Below are 16,276 nucleotides of genomic sequence, written 5' to 3' on the forward strand. Positions count from 1 at the left end.
CATCACCATCTTAATTGTCAAATCCCTAGCAGCAACATGGTTTATCTAAGCTACATGTGACATGGTAAGAAAGGTTCAAAGGCATTAAACGTTAACCAGCTGTTTGAATAGATTAAATGACGTCATTTTTTATCAAACTAAAGTCGCATTCATTTAAATGCAATAATACATCAATCGACCGTAAAATCAGGTATTCTCAAAACGTGCATTCTAAAACGATGCAACTACTTTAATATTTTTTTACAATCAACGCGTGTTTCGTACATTTTATTTTGAAAGGAAGATAATATTAAGTCATTTAAGCATAAATATTTATTAAGGTTTTGTAAACAATACATAAAGACGTCGCCTTTCAAAACGAGTTAATGCCAAAAGGTTTAATGACAACATACAATTTCAGCTTCAACTACTTCTAGTACTAATATTTCTTCAACTTCTGACCAGTATATCATTTAAAATGGAATGATTATTATATATGCCATTCCTCCATATGAATGAAGAAATGAAAAACATGACAAAAAAACCTAATATATTGCTTGCACACTGTGAGTGTTATTTCTTAATGTTAAGCAAAACAACGTGATGGGCTTAAATTGTGTTTCAAGTTGTGTGTTTTTTCTTTATGTTGTAGTTAATGCAAACTAACGCTTAAAGATATCGGTTACCAACTATAAGACTACAAATATTATTTTTTCGCGGCAAAAACAATCCATAGCAGCTGCTGTGATAGCAGTTTCTAAATACAATGTGGCAAAAAATTAATTAATATTCTTGTTATTTTTTGTTAAGTTGTTTAGGTTGCCAAAATATTACAACGTTTTGTAAAATTGTATGTTGATGTGACTCTGGCAGTTTAAGGGATGAGGTCAGGTGGGAATTCAGTAGCAGAGTGCTACTTACAGCGATATAGGGCATTATGTACAGAGAAACTCATATTCAAGCTGTGAATAAAGTAACTGGACTGATTGACTTAGAATAAGTATAATTAACGCAACACATATTTGCCATTCTATATACATCTTAAGTAATGTCATTAAACATATCTGTTTCTTAAGAATTTTGGTAAATGATAATCACATAAAAGAATATTTTACTAGTATAGCAGTGAAAATTCAATATCTCCCTAATTATTCAAACACAAATAACTGAATTATAGTATCTCTGTTGCAAACATCATGAACAGTTCGTATCGCGGTCACCATGCTGTAATCAACCCTCGTAACGCGATGACCTTCCTAATGCTTCCTATCAACGTCTTTTGTCACGTTGTAGGAAGGTATTAATAGTGAAGCTGACAACCCCTAGGCTCTTAGTATTATACAGGGCGGCTGTAAGGTGACTGTGTGACTTCTATTTTAGTAGTTCGTTCTCATCATTAAGATAAAAGCAATATTAACAGATATATTTACACAAGCCCCGGGGTATTATTAACGGAACTCTCTGTAGCGCCGTTTTAACTATCAACTGCAAAATGTCGCAGTCCTCAGCTACCATCGACTCCAGTGCCCGCAGCGTTTAGTTGTCCCTATGGCTTTGCTTCTAGAAGAGGATCACTCATGAAACTAGTTGACGGATGCACTAGCTACCTGTGCCTTAATGGCGAACGAAACGTGATACCACATAGATAAACACTTGCTCTTACGGCACTAGGAGTTTTTGTCCACAAATACCGCAATGTGGTGGGACGTATTGGAGAAAAAAATATTATGCTTAGTGAAAACGTGTCAGACATGCGACTTGAGGCATGCGAGTTTCACATGATGCATTTTGGAATAAACGAACATGGTAAAAGCATGTTTTTGCTTCGATATATGCTCTGATACATTGTTACATGTCTATAAGCATACAAACATGTTTTTACCATGTTTGTTTATGCCAAAACATATCATCTATGTATTTGTCTGTGTGACCACAGTCCTAGGCTAATTTCTGCATAATAAGGTAGAATGGAGATCTAGCCTTCACCTGACTTTGCCTGTTATATCACCCCATGCTTTCAGCATGAGTTGGTTTCATGTCTCAACGTCTACCTGTACATGGAATAGGCTATTGTTTCACAAGAATGAGTTCATTCATGTCGAGCACAATCGTATGCACAGCCAGATTTGTGCTCTCTGGATTGGGTTCCATGTCAGTGTCTCTTCCACTAGTTAACCAGACACTCGATCCGGCATTTGTGCGATTCTTTTAAGTCGGGATATATATATTCATCTGCTATTTGCGTCTCTGGCGTCTCTGTTCCAGACTAGAAACGTGTTCAATGATTCTATGGGACCTCACTCGCTTCTCACATACCACAGCCCCAAATGCAAGAACCTTGTGCTCTCCCTGAACTCTTGCCTGAATACCAACAGTACTGACGGTAAGTATATATCCCAATAAAATATTTTTATTGGCACGTGTGCTTTAGAATAATGCTGCGAATGCTTTTCAGTATCCGTATTACACATTATACCTTGGTGATATGATTTTGCAAATAACTGTTTAACAAACACCAGCTCAGCTACGTCATTCATTAACTCGAACGTAAATTGAGACCCTCTTTCACTCAGTATGTGGGAAACCAATCCTACATAATTGACCTTAAGTAATTTGGTCTGTTTCTATACTCGGCAGAGCTTAAGCTTTAAGGTCGTCTGCAGCGGACTTAATTACCGTACCGGTTTCCTCTGTCCGATTGTTGGTATTTAGACTCCGCTCCTTTGGATAGGCTCATCAAGATATATATTTGTTTTTGTGTTTGCTTTTGTGTAAGCGGTATACATAGGGGATAAAATGATAGGACGGTTTCCTGTATCACGTCGAGTTCGGTGTGTAAACACGTATCCGTCGAGACCGCAGGTCGAGACGGATACATGTTTACTCACCGAACGAGACATGATGCAGGTCGCCAGAAAATCGTTTTATCGTAATATTTAATATTCCATTTCTTAAATACCTGCCTATTCAATTACTCCTTTTTGTTTTTTGGTTTCAATTTGATTTGATTTTACCGCCATCTGCCAAATGCGCGTATGAATTCGAATGTGTTAACGTAGTTTGTGTAATGAAGTCAGGGGAGGCTACTACAGCCAAACGAATTCAGAACATTACAGAATTCACTTAATTGAGCATAATAATAACAAAATATTTTATATTTTAGCAAAATTAACAATTATTTAATGTCACAGCACACAAAAACCATCAAAAAGCGGTACTTATTTTACGAGTATACACTAATCGTCATTTCCTGTAGACGTAACGCGGCCATTTTTAAAAAAGTAAATATACTTGGGACTTTTTGACGATAATAATATGCAGAATTGAGGAAAGTTCGTGAGTCAGTCACTATTTCTATCGATGACTTGAAATCGCCTTCTTCTTTATATTGGCGAGCTGCTCACATTTATGATAATAAACATGGATAATCATTAATGCAACAATTTATGAATTTCGAAATGGACAACAACTAGTTCACTGAAGTAGCTATCTTGATAGACTGGAAGTGTTCTCTCCTTAACGCTTATCCTCATGGTTCTTTGAAGAACATGATAACCATGTTCCTGAATATTTACATGCTTCAGAAGCGTGAGTAAAGTTAGATAGTTTAATGTGTTTAAAGGTTGACAGGTTTTACCAGTTTTTTTGTTATGCTTGTTTTAGCAACGCGAAAGTAGTTCCAAGATTACGCACGGTACTCGCATGATACGGAATCAGAAAACGATAGTATCATGGTACGGATTTTCAATACGCCGTGCTGTATTTTCATTGTTGGATATGGAAAAGGAATTTGATTGGCATTTAATAATAGTGACTATGTTTACTGTGGAAATGCTTTCATCTCAATTTCGACTAATGAGTTCACGGCGAGATTAGATGATCGGTCGTTTAAAAATCACGTCATTCGGTGAACACCAACATTTTGCGTTGCTTTACAAACTTCAGCATGCACTTAAGATTAAATGAACTTGAAACGTCAATTACCTATTCAAACTTCTTAAGTCGCCAACTTAAAGGAAATTCTTAAATTGTTTTCCTTTTTGGTTCGTATTTAGTTTAAGTGAAATATAATAAACATTTTTATTTGTGTTTTTGCAACAAATGTTGATGCCTTCCAAAAATGTCATACGTTGGACAACACAGCAAAACAAGAAATTACACAGACATCCGTAATGTGTTTATTATGCAATATATTTATATGCACATTTTATTATTTGGATAGAGATTGCATATATTATATTTTTGTTCAAATATGGCTTTACAATCTAACATCAATATTGTTAACTAGCATTTACATTTGAACACCAAATTATTAAGAGAGCAAGTTCAATGGCAATAATACATCCTAGATGCCTAACAATTAACCAACATTAAGTTTAGAACACAAGTTGTAAGGTAAAACAGGCACAAAATGAAGGTCCTTCCGCCTTACACAGTCACAAACAAAACGTCATACACAGTTGTCGGGATATCGTCTCTGCATGCAAAGATTTCTACGAACGAAAATCAATAGGGTTTGTCCAATCGTTTATTAACATAGTGTTAAAGCTAACCAGCCACAAAAATAAAATCAGAAAGTAGAAATACAAAAGAGAACAATAGTGGCACATCTAGAATGTGGTCTGTTTGTGGTCTCTTACTCGTTCCGTGCTATTGCTTTAACCTGGTGCCACCTTATATGGTTAAATTTGAGTTAATAACATTTTGCTTTCTCTATAATTCTCATTTATAAATAAGAATGCAATGCTCCGTTTAGGCATAGATGTGCAGGTGTTATCTTGAAATCACTTACAAATTTTGTAGAAAGCCCAAACCATAATAAAAACAGTTCATCCTTTTACACCAATTTACTTTTAACATGACAGCGGTATTGTTAAAGGTAATTTTTGGCCCATTAGATTATCGCTTAATATTTTCACCTCAATTTCCATTCCTTAAATCAACTGCATCAAACAATATATTCGATGAACGGAACCTTCTCGGATTTGTTAGTATAAACATTATACATTTTACAACAATTTGCAAAAAAAATTATGCTAACTTATGCAAAGTCACTCTCGTAGGCACGATGTTGTGCGAGAGCATGAAATTGTATTGTGGGGGAAACTGGAGTACCCGATAAACCCACTTGTCCGGCTTTTTAACCACTAACCAAATTCACATGGGCCCCAGGCCAGTTATCGAACCCGACCGTCGCCTTGGTGAGAATCGAGTATGCTAACCACTGCGCTAACCGGACAACCTCGATCGTGAATCACCATATATGGATTTAAATAGCGTACTAGGCATATCATGTACATGTCTGGTCATCGAAATGAAGCCTCGGGGTCTATATAGATAATTTATGAGAACGAATTACAGTAAGGTTTTCTAAAATGATATTAAAAATTATTTTAACAGTTCTGAAAATAAATAATTAGCTTTTGGTGTAAACATATGTATTGAGTTGCGTTATAAATGGTATTATCGTGTATATGAACGCAGTTGGGCTGGTTAAAGTACGCGTGGAGTCATTCGGACACCACATACTATAAGCACCCAAACTGCGTTTATACCCCGATAGTGCCATCAATCAAGCGAATCATTCCTGAAATGAGAACAATTTTGTTTGATTTACAAGTAATCGAAGGTATACGTATGTCAGCTTAAAGTCTTGCTACAACTCCTATAGGCATGATCTCTTTTCAAAAATCAACTATACTTCACAGCAGTCACAGTCTATTACAAATTTAAGTATATTGACTACTGAAAACAACGTGAACAACTTTGGCTTGTAGCCAATCCAAATAACAGCAACTATCATGACCAACAAGGCCTTAATACACCAGGCTATAAACGAATTATTGGAAATTCTTCCAACGGCGGTAACAAGGCATAGAAAAGCAAGAACTCCCCCAATACATATAGCTGCTGGACCCAAAAGGCACCTAACAAAACATGCGACTTGAGCATCTGTGAATTTGTGGAAGTTTTCACACCATACAACTGGAAAAATAAAAAGTACATTATAACACTGGGGAATCAAAGACACATATTTTTCAGACTGTCATATCCCCTGCTGTATGAAGAATAGTTTTTTTCAGCATTTTGATACTGGATAATTATAAACAAATATCTAAAACTACATGTGTACCTTAAATAAAATGTAGGTTTTGTTTTATTTTAAGCTGCACTCTCACAGATTGAATGTTTTGACAGCTTTATTTATTTTTTGTCTTGGAACGATCCAAATTATGCAAACATGCATGAACACCAGTAATGTAAACTTTTCATATTTAAGTTAAGAAATTGATGATTTATGCATTTTCTTAAACCGTGAGTAACGCTTTTCGCCATAAAACATAAATTTTCGAACGGAAATATGAAAATCTGAAATCTGATCTTTTGTCAGCAGTCCTTTTTCACTGTTTTTTTGATAATCATGCAAAAATTGGCCCATTCAAATACAAAAAGGTTGTCACAACGGAAAATCTGTGAGAGTTCAGCTTTAAGGTGTTTTTCTGCTAGGGTGCCAATTTGTGAAAACAATATAATGTCAAGTATTCCATTTAAGCAAATTTGTTTTAAAACAATATGAAGCAATATGATATGGGTATGAATATATCCAGCGTTATGTGTCTTGCACCTCATTCGATAAAATCTATCTTACTATAAATTAGAATGTCAAAACCTAAAACAGACTTTGGAAGTAATGCTCCGGACAAAAAATAAGTGTGTAAATGAACACAGCGCAGATACCAAAGTAATACAGAAAACAAAGGTTCCTTAACACTGCCATTCCCCTCAAAATGATATATCTAAGTTTGAATTTTGAAGGCTAATCTATACCAATTAAACCATAGGGGTTGTGCTTTGGATACAATTTAAGTATAGAAAAGAACAAACGGCAATAACTTAGTTATGGTTCCGGTGCTCCGGAAAAAAAATAAGCATAAAAAGAAAACAAAGCTTAATAAGGATGAAACTATTTTCACAATAACAATGGAAACAATATGTACATCTAATTATAACAAGCGCTGGATACTACCGTCGAATACCATTTTAAATCAATGCGCTAAAAGTAGTTCAGGTAAAGGGCATAGCAAGTCCTCTAAGTTGTCTCATAAGTGAGAGTGTCGAAGTACAACTTATGATAGCATACTCCTGCTACTAAATTAAACATATGTTAACCAATGACTTTACTTTACAAATATCAATCCGTTTTAAACAATCGGGCAACCAAAAACACTACGAGGCTTACCTTCACAGAACTTCCATTTAAACGGATATGCTGGAAACATTGAACTAACATGTGTGTCTCGAAGCGCATCGCGCATGTGCAGAACACACGATTCTATGTTCTCATGCTCTCTCAAACCATACATTGATTTAGCAACGCAATGCAGCAACTCGTCTACCAATCTGAAAAGGCGTATCACAATAATTGTAAAAGAAGACTTACTTTTAAGTATAATGGTGTTGGTTATAATATTTAAGCAAGATGGCACATCCTTTAGCAATAAAATATTAAGTTCGATAGCCCGAACATTCTACTGACTCCTCATCAGCTCGATGTTCTGTTATAATTACAAAGTTAAATCGGTGAGCTTATCCGTCTTTCATCTCACGTTCAGCTCGTTATTTAAAATCATGAATTCCAAAGGCCCAGCTGGTACGTCATGCTGCTTTAATTTTAACTTCGTCGTTTAAATGTCGATCTAAATATCAAGGTGAATAGCGAGCTAATTACAGCAAGACAATAACAATTCGGCTCTAATTGTTTACATGGATATCTTGTTAATCAACTCGACATAAGGGTCTTATGACTTAAAGAAAATCTGAAACACTTAGGCTTTTTTATATGTAACGAAAGATCCAATTTCACGAAGACTAATACTAAACAATGTATTTTCAATGACAGTATATTTAAATATATTACTTCGTGGCTGTATATATGAGGACTACTCAAAGTTCGAAAATAGTATTTAAAATGATTCTACACATTACCGAAAACGAGTTTTGAAAAAGGTAATGATTAAATTTCTTGCTTTCATATGTTTCTGCAGTTAATAGTTAAAGGACGGCACTTACGTGCATGTTCCGTTCGTTATACTAACGAACCAACTTAACATTCTGACATATCCAATATGCTCGCATGCTGACTTCTCGAAAACCTTTGAGATAGCCTTGACATCGGTACAAACATGCTCCGGCGCTAGGCTTCCTGCAATGTTATGTAAGTCGTATCTACACCTTGTATACATATTGCGTACTAAAGTAATGTTAACATACACGCAAAACGGTTTACCAATAGTTTTGATGCGGTTTATATCAGCATCTTATAATACAAAAATAATTGAAAAAATACACTTTTATAGACTGCGTTTAATATAGGGGTAAATTTCCACCACAGGTTGGTCTATGTAATTTGAAGATATTAAAAGCTTTCAATATTATTGTTTATAATATAGGCAATAATAGTCCTCCCAGCTATGATAAAAAATGATTTAAACGTTTTCATACAATTTAATTGTGAATTGCAGACGCAATAATTTAAATAATCATTAATTTCTCATTAATTAATCATACTTCCGTGACACTTCAAATGAACTTATATGCATAATCTATTTACGATATATTCTATAAGCGTTTGTATTGTTTTCTACGGAATTCTTATCATCAACGCGTATATAAATATTTTTACAAAACATGCAAAATTTGGTCTTTCAGTTTAATTTCGAAATTGGCAGTTTCTGGAACTAAACGTTTTGCTGTTTACGTCCAATTTACGTTAAGATCTATTTATGTGGAATATAACATTCACAGCATACAAACTTTTCACAGCTTACGTCCTGTTAAGTTTAATACCTATTCATGTGGATTATAATGTACACCGCTGACGTGCTGTTAACGTAAATACCTACTTGCATGTGCCTTGTGTACTTTGTATAAATGCTTTAATGCCGTGTTCACTTTGTTTTCATGTGATTGTGTACCATCTTAGTTGTTTCTATGTTGTGTACACTGTGTCTCTAAACATTGTGTCTCTATATGGTTGCACCTTGTGTCTTTGTGTCAATGTGATGGTGCCAAGTGTTCACTTTCCTGTGGGCAAGTGCTTGAAAGTTTAATTTTGACCATTGTGATTGTGTCCTCATTAATGGTCACTGCATGTATGTGCCTTGTGTACTTTTTCCCCATGTGATTGTGACTTGTATGTGCTGTTGCCATGTACACTATGTCTCAATGCATTTGTTTTTGTGTATTATGTCTTGTTTACTTTATATTAATGTGCATGTGCCTTGTTTACATTGTCCTAAGATGTAAGTCATTTCATTTCCAATTGCGGTAGTGCCTTCTTCAATATGTCAAGACGTGTTTGTTTATCCTGTAGCTTGTCATTGAGCGAGTGTACCTTGTGTAATGTGTTCCTTCTCCTTCTCTGCCAGCTCTTTGTGTACATTGTCCCCATGCGTCTGCCTTGAGTGTATTGTATTTCTTGTCCCTTTTCGATTGCTTCTTCTGCAATATGTCACGGTGAGGTTGTTTCATTCTGTACCTTGTCCCTGTGTGATTTTACATTGTGTACGTGATGCCTACTTGCCTTGTGCACTTTGTCCCTTGCGATTTGGCCTTGTGTTTCTTGTCAATTGTGCGTTTTGGACTCTGATTTTATCCAAATATTCACATCTGTTAATGTCTTCGGTTTTTACCTCATGTGCTGGTGCCTTGTTTATACCTTGTCCCTTTGTATTTATGCCTTGTGTTTTTGTTCCTTTGTACACGTGCCTTGTGTTCTTCGTCATTATGTGTTGTGTCTTGTGTTTTTGTCCCCTTGTGTTGTGCCTTGTGTACTTTGCCACTATGTATTTGTGTCTTGTGTTCTTTGTCCTTATGTACTTGTTCCTTATGTATTTTGTCCCTATGTATTTGTGCCTTGTGTACTTTGTCCCTATGTGTTGTGTCTTGTGTACTTTGTCCCCATGCATTTGTGTCTTGTGTTCTTTGTCCCTGTGTACTTGTTCCTTGTGTACTTTGTCCCTATGTATTTGTGCCTTGTGTACTTTGTCCCTATGTGTTGTGTCCTGAGTAGGTTGACCTTATGTATTTGTGCCTTATTAACATTGTCCCTATGTTGAAATGGGCCGTGAGCCGGTAAAATAACCCGGTTACTTTAGCATCTTCACCCGGCTGATTTTCCCGCATCAGCAAAAATAAATTATGTTATTTTTGGTAATGTTTTTTTCTGAATACATCCGTTTAAAACCCTGATTGTTGGTATTGTTTATTTTGGTTTCCGCGCGTTCCTATTACAATACAGCATTAGCTCGAAACGTGACGTCAATAGTCGCATCACTCTCTGGGATGTTTTCAAGTACTAGGTTTTGGTTTTTCAGCGTTCCGAATACAATAACATTAGCTCGATGCATGACCTCATCAGTTGCATCCCCTTCCGGGGATGTTTTGAAGTTAATAATTTGCGAAGTAATGGAGGGTGAAAAAAAGAATATTTTTCCCCAGATCCCAAAAGAAGTAATTTTGCAGCATGACCGTGTCTGGCCTTCTGTTAGTCCTATTTCCATTAATCCCACAAGGGGCGTTGCCCCCTTGACCCCAACTGTGGGAGGACACACATGCCCACCAGGGATATTCCCTTTAGGGATATTCCCTGCTTCTTAAATTATTTTCTACACCCCTGGATGTATTTGTTCCTTGTGTACTTTGTCCCTATGTATTTGTTCCTTGTGTACTTTGTCTCAATTTATTTGGGCATTGTGTACTTTGTCCCTATGTATTTGTGCATTGTGTTCTTTGTCCAAATGTATTTGTTCTTTGTGTTCTTTGTCTCTATGTATTTGTTTCTTGTGTACTTTGTCTCTATGTATTTGTGCCTCGTGTACTTTTTCCCTATGTGTTAATGCCCTATGTACTTTGTCCCTATGTGTTGTGCCTTGTGTACTTGGTCCCTATGTATTTGTGTCTTGTGTGCTTTGTCCCTATGTATCAGTGTATTTTGTCCCTATGTGTTATTTTCGTGTGTACTTTGTCCCTATGTGTTGTGCCTTGTGTGCTTTGTCTCTATGTGTTTGTGCCTTGTGTATTTTGTCCCTATGTAATTCAGCCTTGTGTTATTGTCCCAATGTGTTGTGCCTTGTGTACTTTGTCCCTATGTATTTCTGCCTAGTGTACTTTGTCCCTATGTTTTTGTTCCTTGTGTACTTTGACCCTATGTCATAATGCCTTGTGTACTTTGTCCTAATGTGTAACTGCCTTGTGTACTTTGTCTCTATGCGTTGTGCCTTCACCAAGGACTAGAAATATTGGTTAAAAGAGGCTTAAATTCATCCCACAAGGGGCGTTGCCCCCTTGACTCTAACTGTGGGAGGACACACAGACCCCCCAGGCCTACTTTTGGGATATTCCCTGCTACATAAATTATTTTCTACACCTCTGAATGTATTTGTTCCTTGTGTACTTTGTCCCTGTGTATTTGTTCCTTGTGTACTTTGTCTCAATTTATTTGGGCATTGTGTACTTTGTCCCTATGTATTTGTGCATTGTGTACTTTGTCCTAATGCATTTGTTCTTTGTGTTCTTTGTCCCTATGTATCTGTTTCAGTGTACTTTGTCTCTATGTATTTGTGCCTCGTGTACTCTGTCCCTATGTGTTAATGCCCTGTGTACTTTGTCCCTATGTGTTGTGCCTTGTGTACTTTGTCCCTATGTATTTGTGTCTTGTGTTCTTTGTCCCTATGTATCTGTGTATTTTGTCCCTATATATTATTTTCGTGTGTACTTTGTTCCTATGTGTTTGTGCCTTGTGTACTTTGACCCTATGTAATAATGGTTTGTGTACTTTGTCCTAATGTGTAACTGCCTTGTGTACTTTGTCCCTATGCGTTGTGCCTTCACCAAAGACTAGAAATTTTGGTTAAAAGAGGCTTAAATTCATCCCACAAGGGGCGTTGCCCCCTTGACCCTAACTGTGGGAGGACACACAGACCCCCCAGACCTACTTTTGGGATATTCCCTGCTACATAAATTATTTTCTACACCCCTGGATGTATTTGTTCCTTGTGTACTTTGTCCCTATGTATTTGTTCCTTGTGTACTTTGTCTCAATTTATTTGGGCATTGTGTACTTTGTCCCTATGTATTTGTGCATTGTGTACTTTGTCCTAATGTATTTGTTCTTTGTGTTCTTTGTCTCTATGTATTTGTTTCAGTGTACTTTGTCTCTATGTATTTGTGCCTCGTGTACTCTGTCCCTATGTGTTAATGCCCTGTGTACTTTGTCCCTATGTGTTGTGCCTTGTGTACTTTGTCCCTATGTATTTGTGTCTTGTGTTCTTTGTCCCTATGTTTCTGTGTATTTTGTCCCTATATGTTATTTTCGTGTGTACTTTGTTCTTATGTGTTGTTCCTTGTGTACTTTGACCCTATGTTATAATACTTTGTGTACTTTGTCCCTATGTGTAACTGTCTTGTGTACTTTGTCCCTATGTGTTGTGCCTTGTGTTCCTCGTCCCAATGTGTTTTGTCTTGTGTACTTTGTCCCTATGTATTTGTGTCTTATATTCATTGTCCCTATGTATCTGTGTATTTTGTTCCTATGTGTTAATTTCGTGCGTACTTTGTCCCTATGTGGTTGTGCCTTGTTTTTCTTTGTCCCTATGTAATTGTACCTTGTGTTTTTGTCCCTATGTTTTGTGCCTGGTGTACTTTGTCCCTATGCATTTGTGCCTTGTGTACTTTGTCCCTATATATTTGTTCCTTGTGTACTTTTTCCCTATGTGTTAATGCCTTGTGTACTTTGACCCTATGTTTGTGCCGTGTGTACTTTGACCCTATGTTTTATGCCTTATGTACTTTGTCCCTATGTGTTTGTGTCTTGTGTACCTTGCACCTTTGTATTTGTGCCCTTGTATACTTTGTTCCTTTGTACACATGCCTTGTGTACTTTGTCCCTATGTATTTGTTCCTTGTGTTTTTTGTCCCTATGTATTTGTGCCTTGTGTATTTTGTGTATTAATGTCTTGTGTAATATTCACGATTTGTTTGTGCCTTGAGTACTTGGTTCCTATTTATTCGTGCCCTTGGTACTTTTCAACTATGTGTTTGTGTCTTTTGAACTACGTCTCTATTTGTTATGCCGTGTATATTTTGTACCTTTGCTTGTGTACTTTTCCCCGATGTGTTTTTGACTTGCGTACGATGTCACTATATCGTTGTATCTTTTGTAATTTGTACCTATGCTTTGGAGTAAAATTGAACTAGGCTTAAACCTTTAATTGTCGAGGGTATTACTTGTTAGTTTATGCCTATTGCATAAATGCGATTCTTTAAGGTTACAGTAAATAAACAACTTGTGATTCATCATACCCAATAATGACCTAAATACAACGTTTTCAGAAAATATGAAACAAGGAAGATAACGATGATTCATTTTGATTCTTTAAACTTACCAAAGTTAATCTTAAGAAATGTATATAAACATGCTGTTATAAAGCTTACGGACTGAAAGATATATATGTTGTATTTCAAGAACATCTGATTTTAAAAATGTAAAGCTTAACATACGTAAATAACGGTTATATTGAAAGTAAAACAAGGTTAAACAATCATGAAAACATAAACAAACCTGAGAAACCAATCATGCTGAAGGTCATAAAACCGACAAAAATGCTTTTAATTCCATGCATTTTCATTGTTTGTTAATTTTCACACCTATTGAAAATATAAACCAAGCTCTATGTTTATCTTCAACTTTTGATATTCGAAGTTTAAAACTGAACTGAATATATCCTTGACAGATAAACAAAGTTAACCGAGCAGACAATCCACTAAAAAAACTAACAAAAAGTAATTAGAGCCATAAAACCTTATTTGCACGAAAACGACTGGATTATGATATTCAGCAGTCTCATAAATACAGTGCAATTGATTGTATTGAACATAGAGACATATGTTACCACACCGACGCCAATATTTATGTGAAAAAACTACAGAAACAAACTCAGTAGCCAAAAGTTTAAACATACACCCCGTTTAATTTCGACCGAGCCTCGAATGATTCCAGCAGAAAAAGATTGTTGACTCGTTCGAAAAATAACCAATGCTAGTTTAGATTGTAGTGTAGTAAAATATGTCATTTACACCGTGAAAATGTGTCTTTGTTATTCTCAATAAAAGTATAAACAGTATTACAATACATTGGCATCAACGTATGACAAATGTAAAGTTTAAAAAACATTTTTTTGTTATTTATTAAACCTTTTAGAAATATACATAGGTGTATGAAATGAAACCCAGATCTACATTTATTGAATCGTTAATATTATTAACGATTCTACAAAGTAAATAAATATTACTAAACCTATTAATTCTGAATGAATAATATATATGTCACAGTACCGATACCTCCACATGTGGTGAGGAGGTGTGTAAGCGGTCCGGTAGCTCAGTCGGTAGAGCACTCGCCCTGATAGCGAGGGGTCCCGGGTTCGAGCCCCGGTCTGGCTGCACACTTTTCTCACCCTGTGACATTTGGCGCCCAATGTGGGGCCGTGGCAGCACTGTTTGGCAGCATAATGCGCTCTCAGTGTTAATTATGTGCATTCCTTAGCACTGGTGTTCCTCAAATTCGAGGACGACTTTCCAGTTTGCGGGGAAGTATGTCACGGTACCGATACCTCCACATGTGGTGAGGAGGTGTGTAAGCGGTCCGGTAGCTCAGTCGGTAGAGCACTCGCCCTGATAGCGAGGGGTCCCGGGTTCGAGCCCCGGTCTGGCTGCACACTTTTCTCACCCTGTGACATATACTATCGATAATTTACTTCGAAAGGACAAGATACCAGATGGTGTCGGGAACATCGGAATTAGATATTTTACTATGTTTGTCATATTTAACCAGTTTAACTATTTAATAACTATACCTATAAGTTATTTTGACTCCTTATTTTGACTCCTGATTTTGACTCCTAATTTTGACACCTGATTTACACCTGATTTTGACTCCTGGTTTACTCCTGATATTCTTCCCGCTGTTACAGTATTCCGTGCGTCTCGATTTGTCATTGTTTGCTGCAGTATATATTAATGAGACAAAGCAATAAGGACCACAGAGTTTTCAGAGTTCAGTTGGGAGAAAGATTTCTTTTATGAATCATAATATTCAAAACTTACAATTAGTTAAATGTTTATGTTTAGAATTGATGATAATTATTATTGTATGTATTTAGATAATTAGCCGTAAATAATTCATACACAAATCTTATTTTAAGCACACTTTATGTATTTTAAAGTTTTCAGCGTGTATTATTGAACTTCTTATAGTTATTTCAAAGTCGAAAATGAACTAAAACCAAATTGATAAAGTACACGGACATTTTAGGTTTGATAAAGTTCACGGTCGTTTACAACCTTCAGTGTATATACTCATTATTTCACTGACTGGTGCTAAAACGAGTTATTATAAATTTATTTATTATTTCTATTCTTCAAATTCATTATTGAACATTGCTCCATGTTTGAAAAGACGCATTATAATGGAGTGGCAATGCAAGAATGAACGCGTTTTAACAGTTAGACCGACGGAGTCGCCTAAATGATGGGCTCATTTTCATGAATCATGGAAACATGTATTATTACACTAAAATTCAGTCCCGTATTTTAACAATATATTCGCAATTGACATATAAAGGGCTTTAAGTTTTTGTAAAGGGTGTTCCACTTCTTTTTCGTATCGTATATGTAAAACGTGTTTGTATTCATTATACATGGTAAACAGTAACACATAACTGCTTAGCCCATGCCGTTTATTTCGTTTGAACTATTAAGCTTAAGCACACGTGCAATAAAAACGAATAAAGTGTGTTTTTTGTACAAATGTATCGTATACCTGGGACGATTGCGCGCATCCTATCCGATCATCTTGTTTATCCGCATACATGTAGCTATACTCATGCATAAATTCATATAATGACTGTATCCCATTTTGATGTTCACAACCTAAGTCTGTCCAATATTACGTTACAATTTATCCGTGTACAAAATATGTACTAGTTGTAGATTATTATTTCAACTATAAATTTAAGACATGTTTATTTAATCCTAGCACTGTTATGTGTGCAAGTTATCCATGCGAATCACAAATCATCTGATGTAAACATCAGTTTGTCACTGAAGTCATCTGCGTTTTTATGTTAATGTTAAATACCTTGAGCAAATATTTTGCAATACGAGCTACCCGACACAATATATATAAAAACATCAGTTTTCAGTGGTTTGAATAACCCATTGAGATGTAAACTTCATA

The 16,276-nt window shown here is 35.9% G+C and overlaps 1 protein-coding gene and 2 non-coding genes across 5 annotated transcripts; 2 read left to right on the plus strand and 1 right to left on the minus strand.

The window, feature by feature from the left end:
• Positions 1–4,151: 4,151 nt before the first annotated feature.
• Positions 4,152–16,140, minus strand: LOC128246782 (uncharacterized). Of its 3 annotated transcripts, none has more exons than XM_052965219.1 (4): positions 15,860–16,140; positions 8,050–8,182; positions 7,220–7,380; positions 4,152–5,964 (listed from the first exon to the last, which is right to left on the minus strand). In XM_052965219.1, the coding sequence occupies exons 1-4, from the start codon at positions 15,876–15,878 to the stop codon at positions 5,675–5,677; spliced, it is 603 nt and encodes a 200-aa protein (XP_052821179.1). In that variant the 5' UTR covers positions 15,879–16,140; the 3' UTR covers positions 4,152–5,674. The 3 variants fall into 3 exon arrangements, with proteins under 3 accessions (XP_052821179.1, XP_052821178.1, XP_052821180.1); XM_052965218.1 differs by lacking the exon at positions 15,860–16,140 and adding an exon at positions 13,601–14,067; XM_052965220.1 differs by lacking the exon at positions 15,860–16,140 and adding an exon at positions 13,601–14,066 and having other exon boundaries at positions 4,152–4,472.
• Positions 14,409–14,481, plus strand: Trnas-uga (transfer RNA serine (anticodon UGA)). The gene has a single exon. It is a non-coding gene; the product is annotated as a tRNA-Ser (tRNA).
• On the plus strand, positions 14,681–14,753 carry Trnas-uga (transfer RNA serine (anticodon UGA)). The gene has a single exon. It is a non-coding gene; the product is annotated as a tRNA-Ser (tRNA).
• Positions 16,141–16,276: the final 136 nt, after the last annotated feature.

This window comes from Mya arenaria, chromosome 9 (genome assembly GCF_026914265.1).
Source record: "Mya arenaria isolate MELC-2E11 chromosome 9, ASM2691426v1".
In the NCBI taxonomy this organism is placed as follows: domain Eukaryota; kingdom Metazoa; phylum Mollusca; class Bivalvia; order Myida; family Myidae; genus Mya; species Mya arenaria.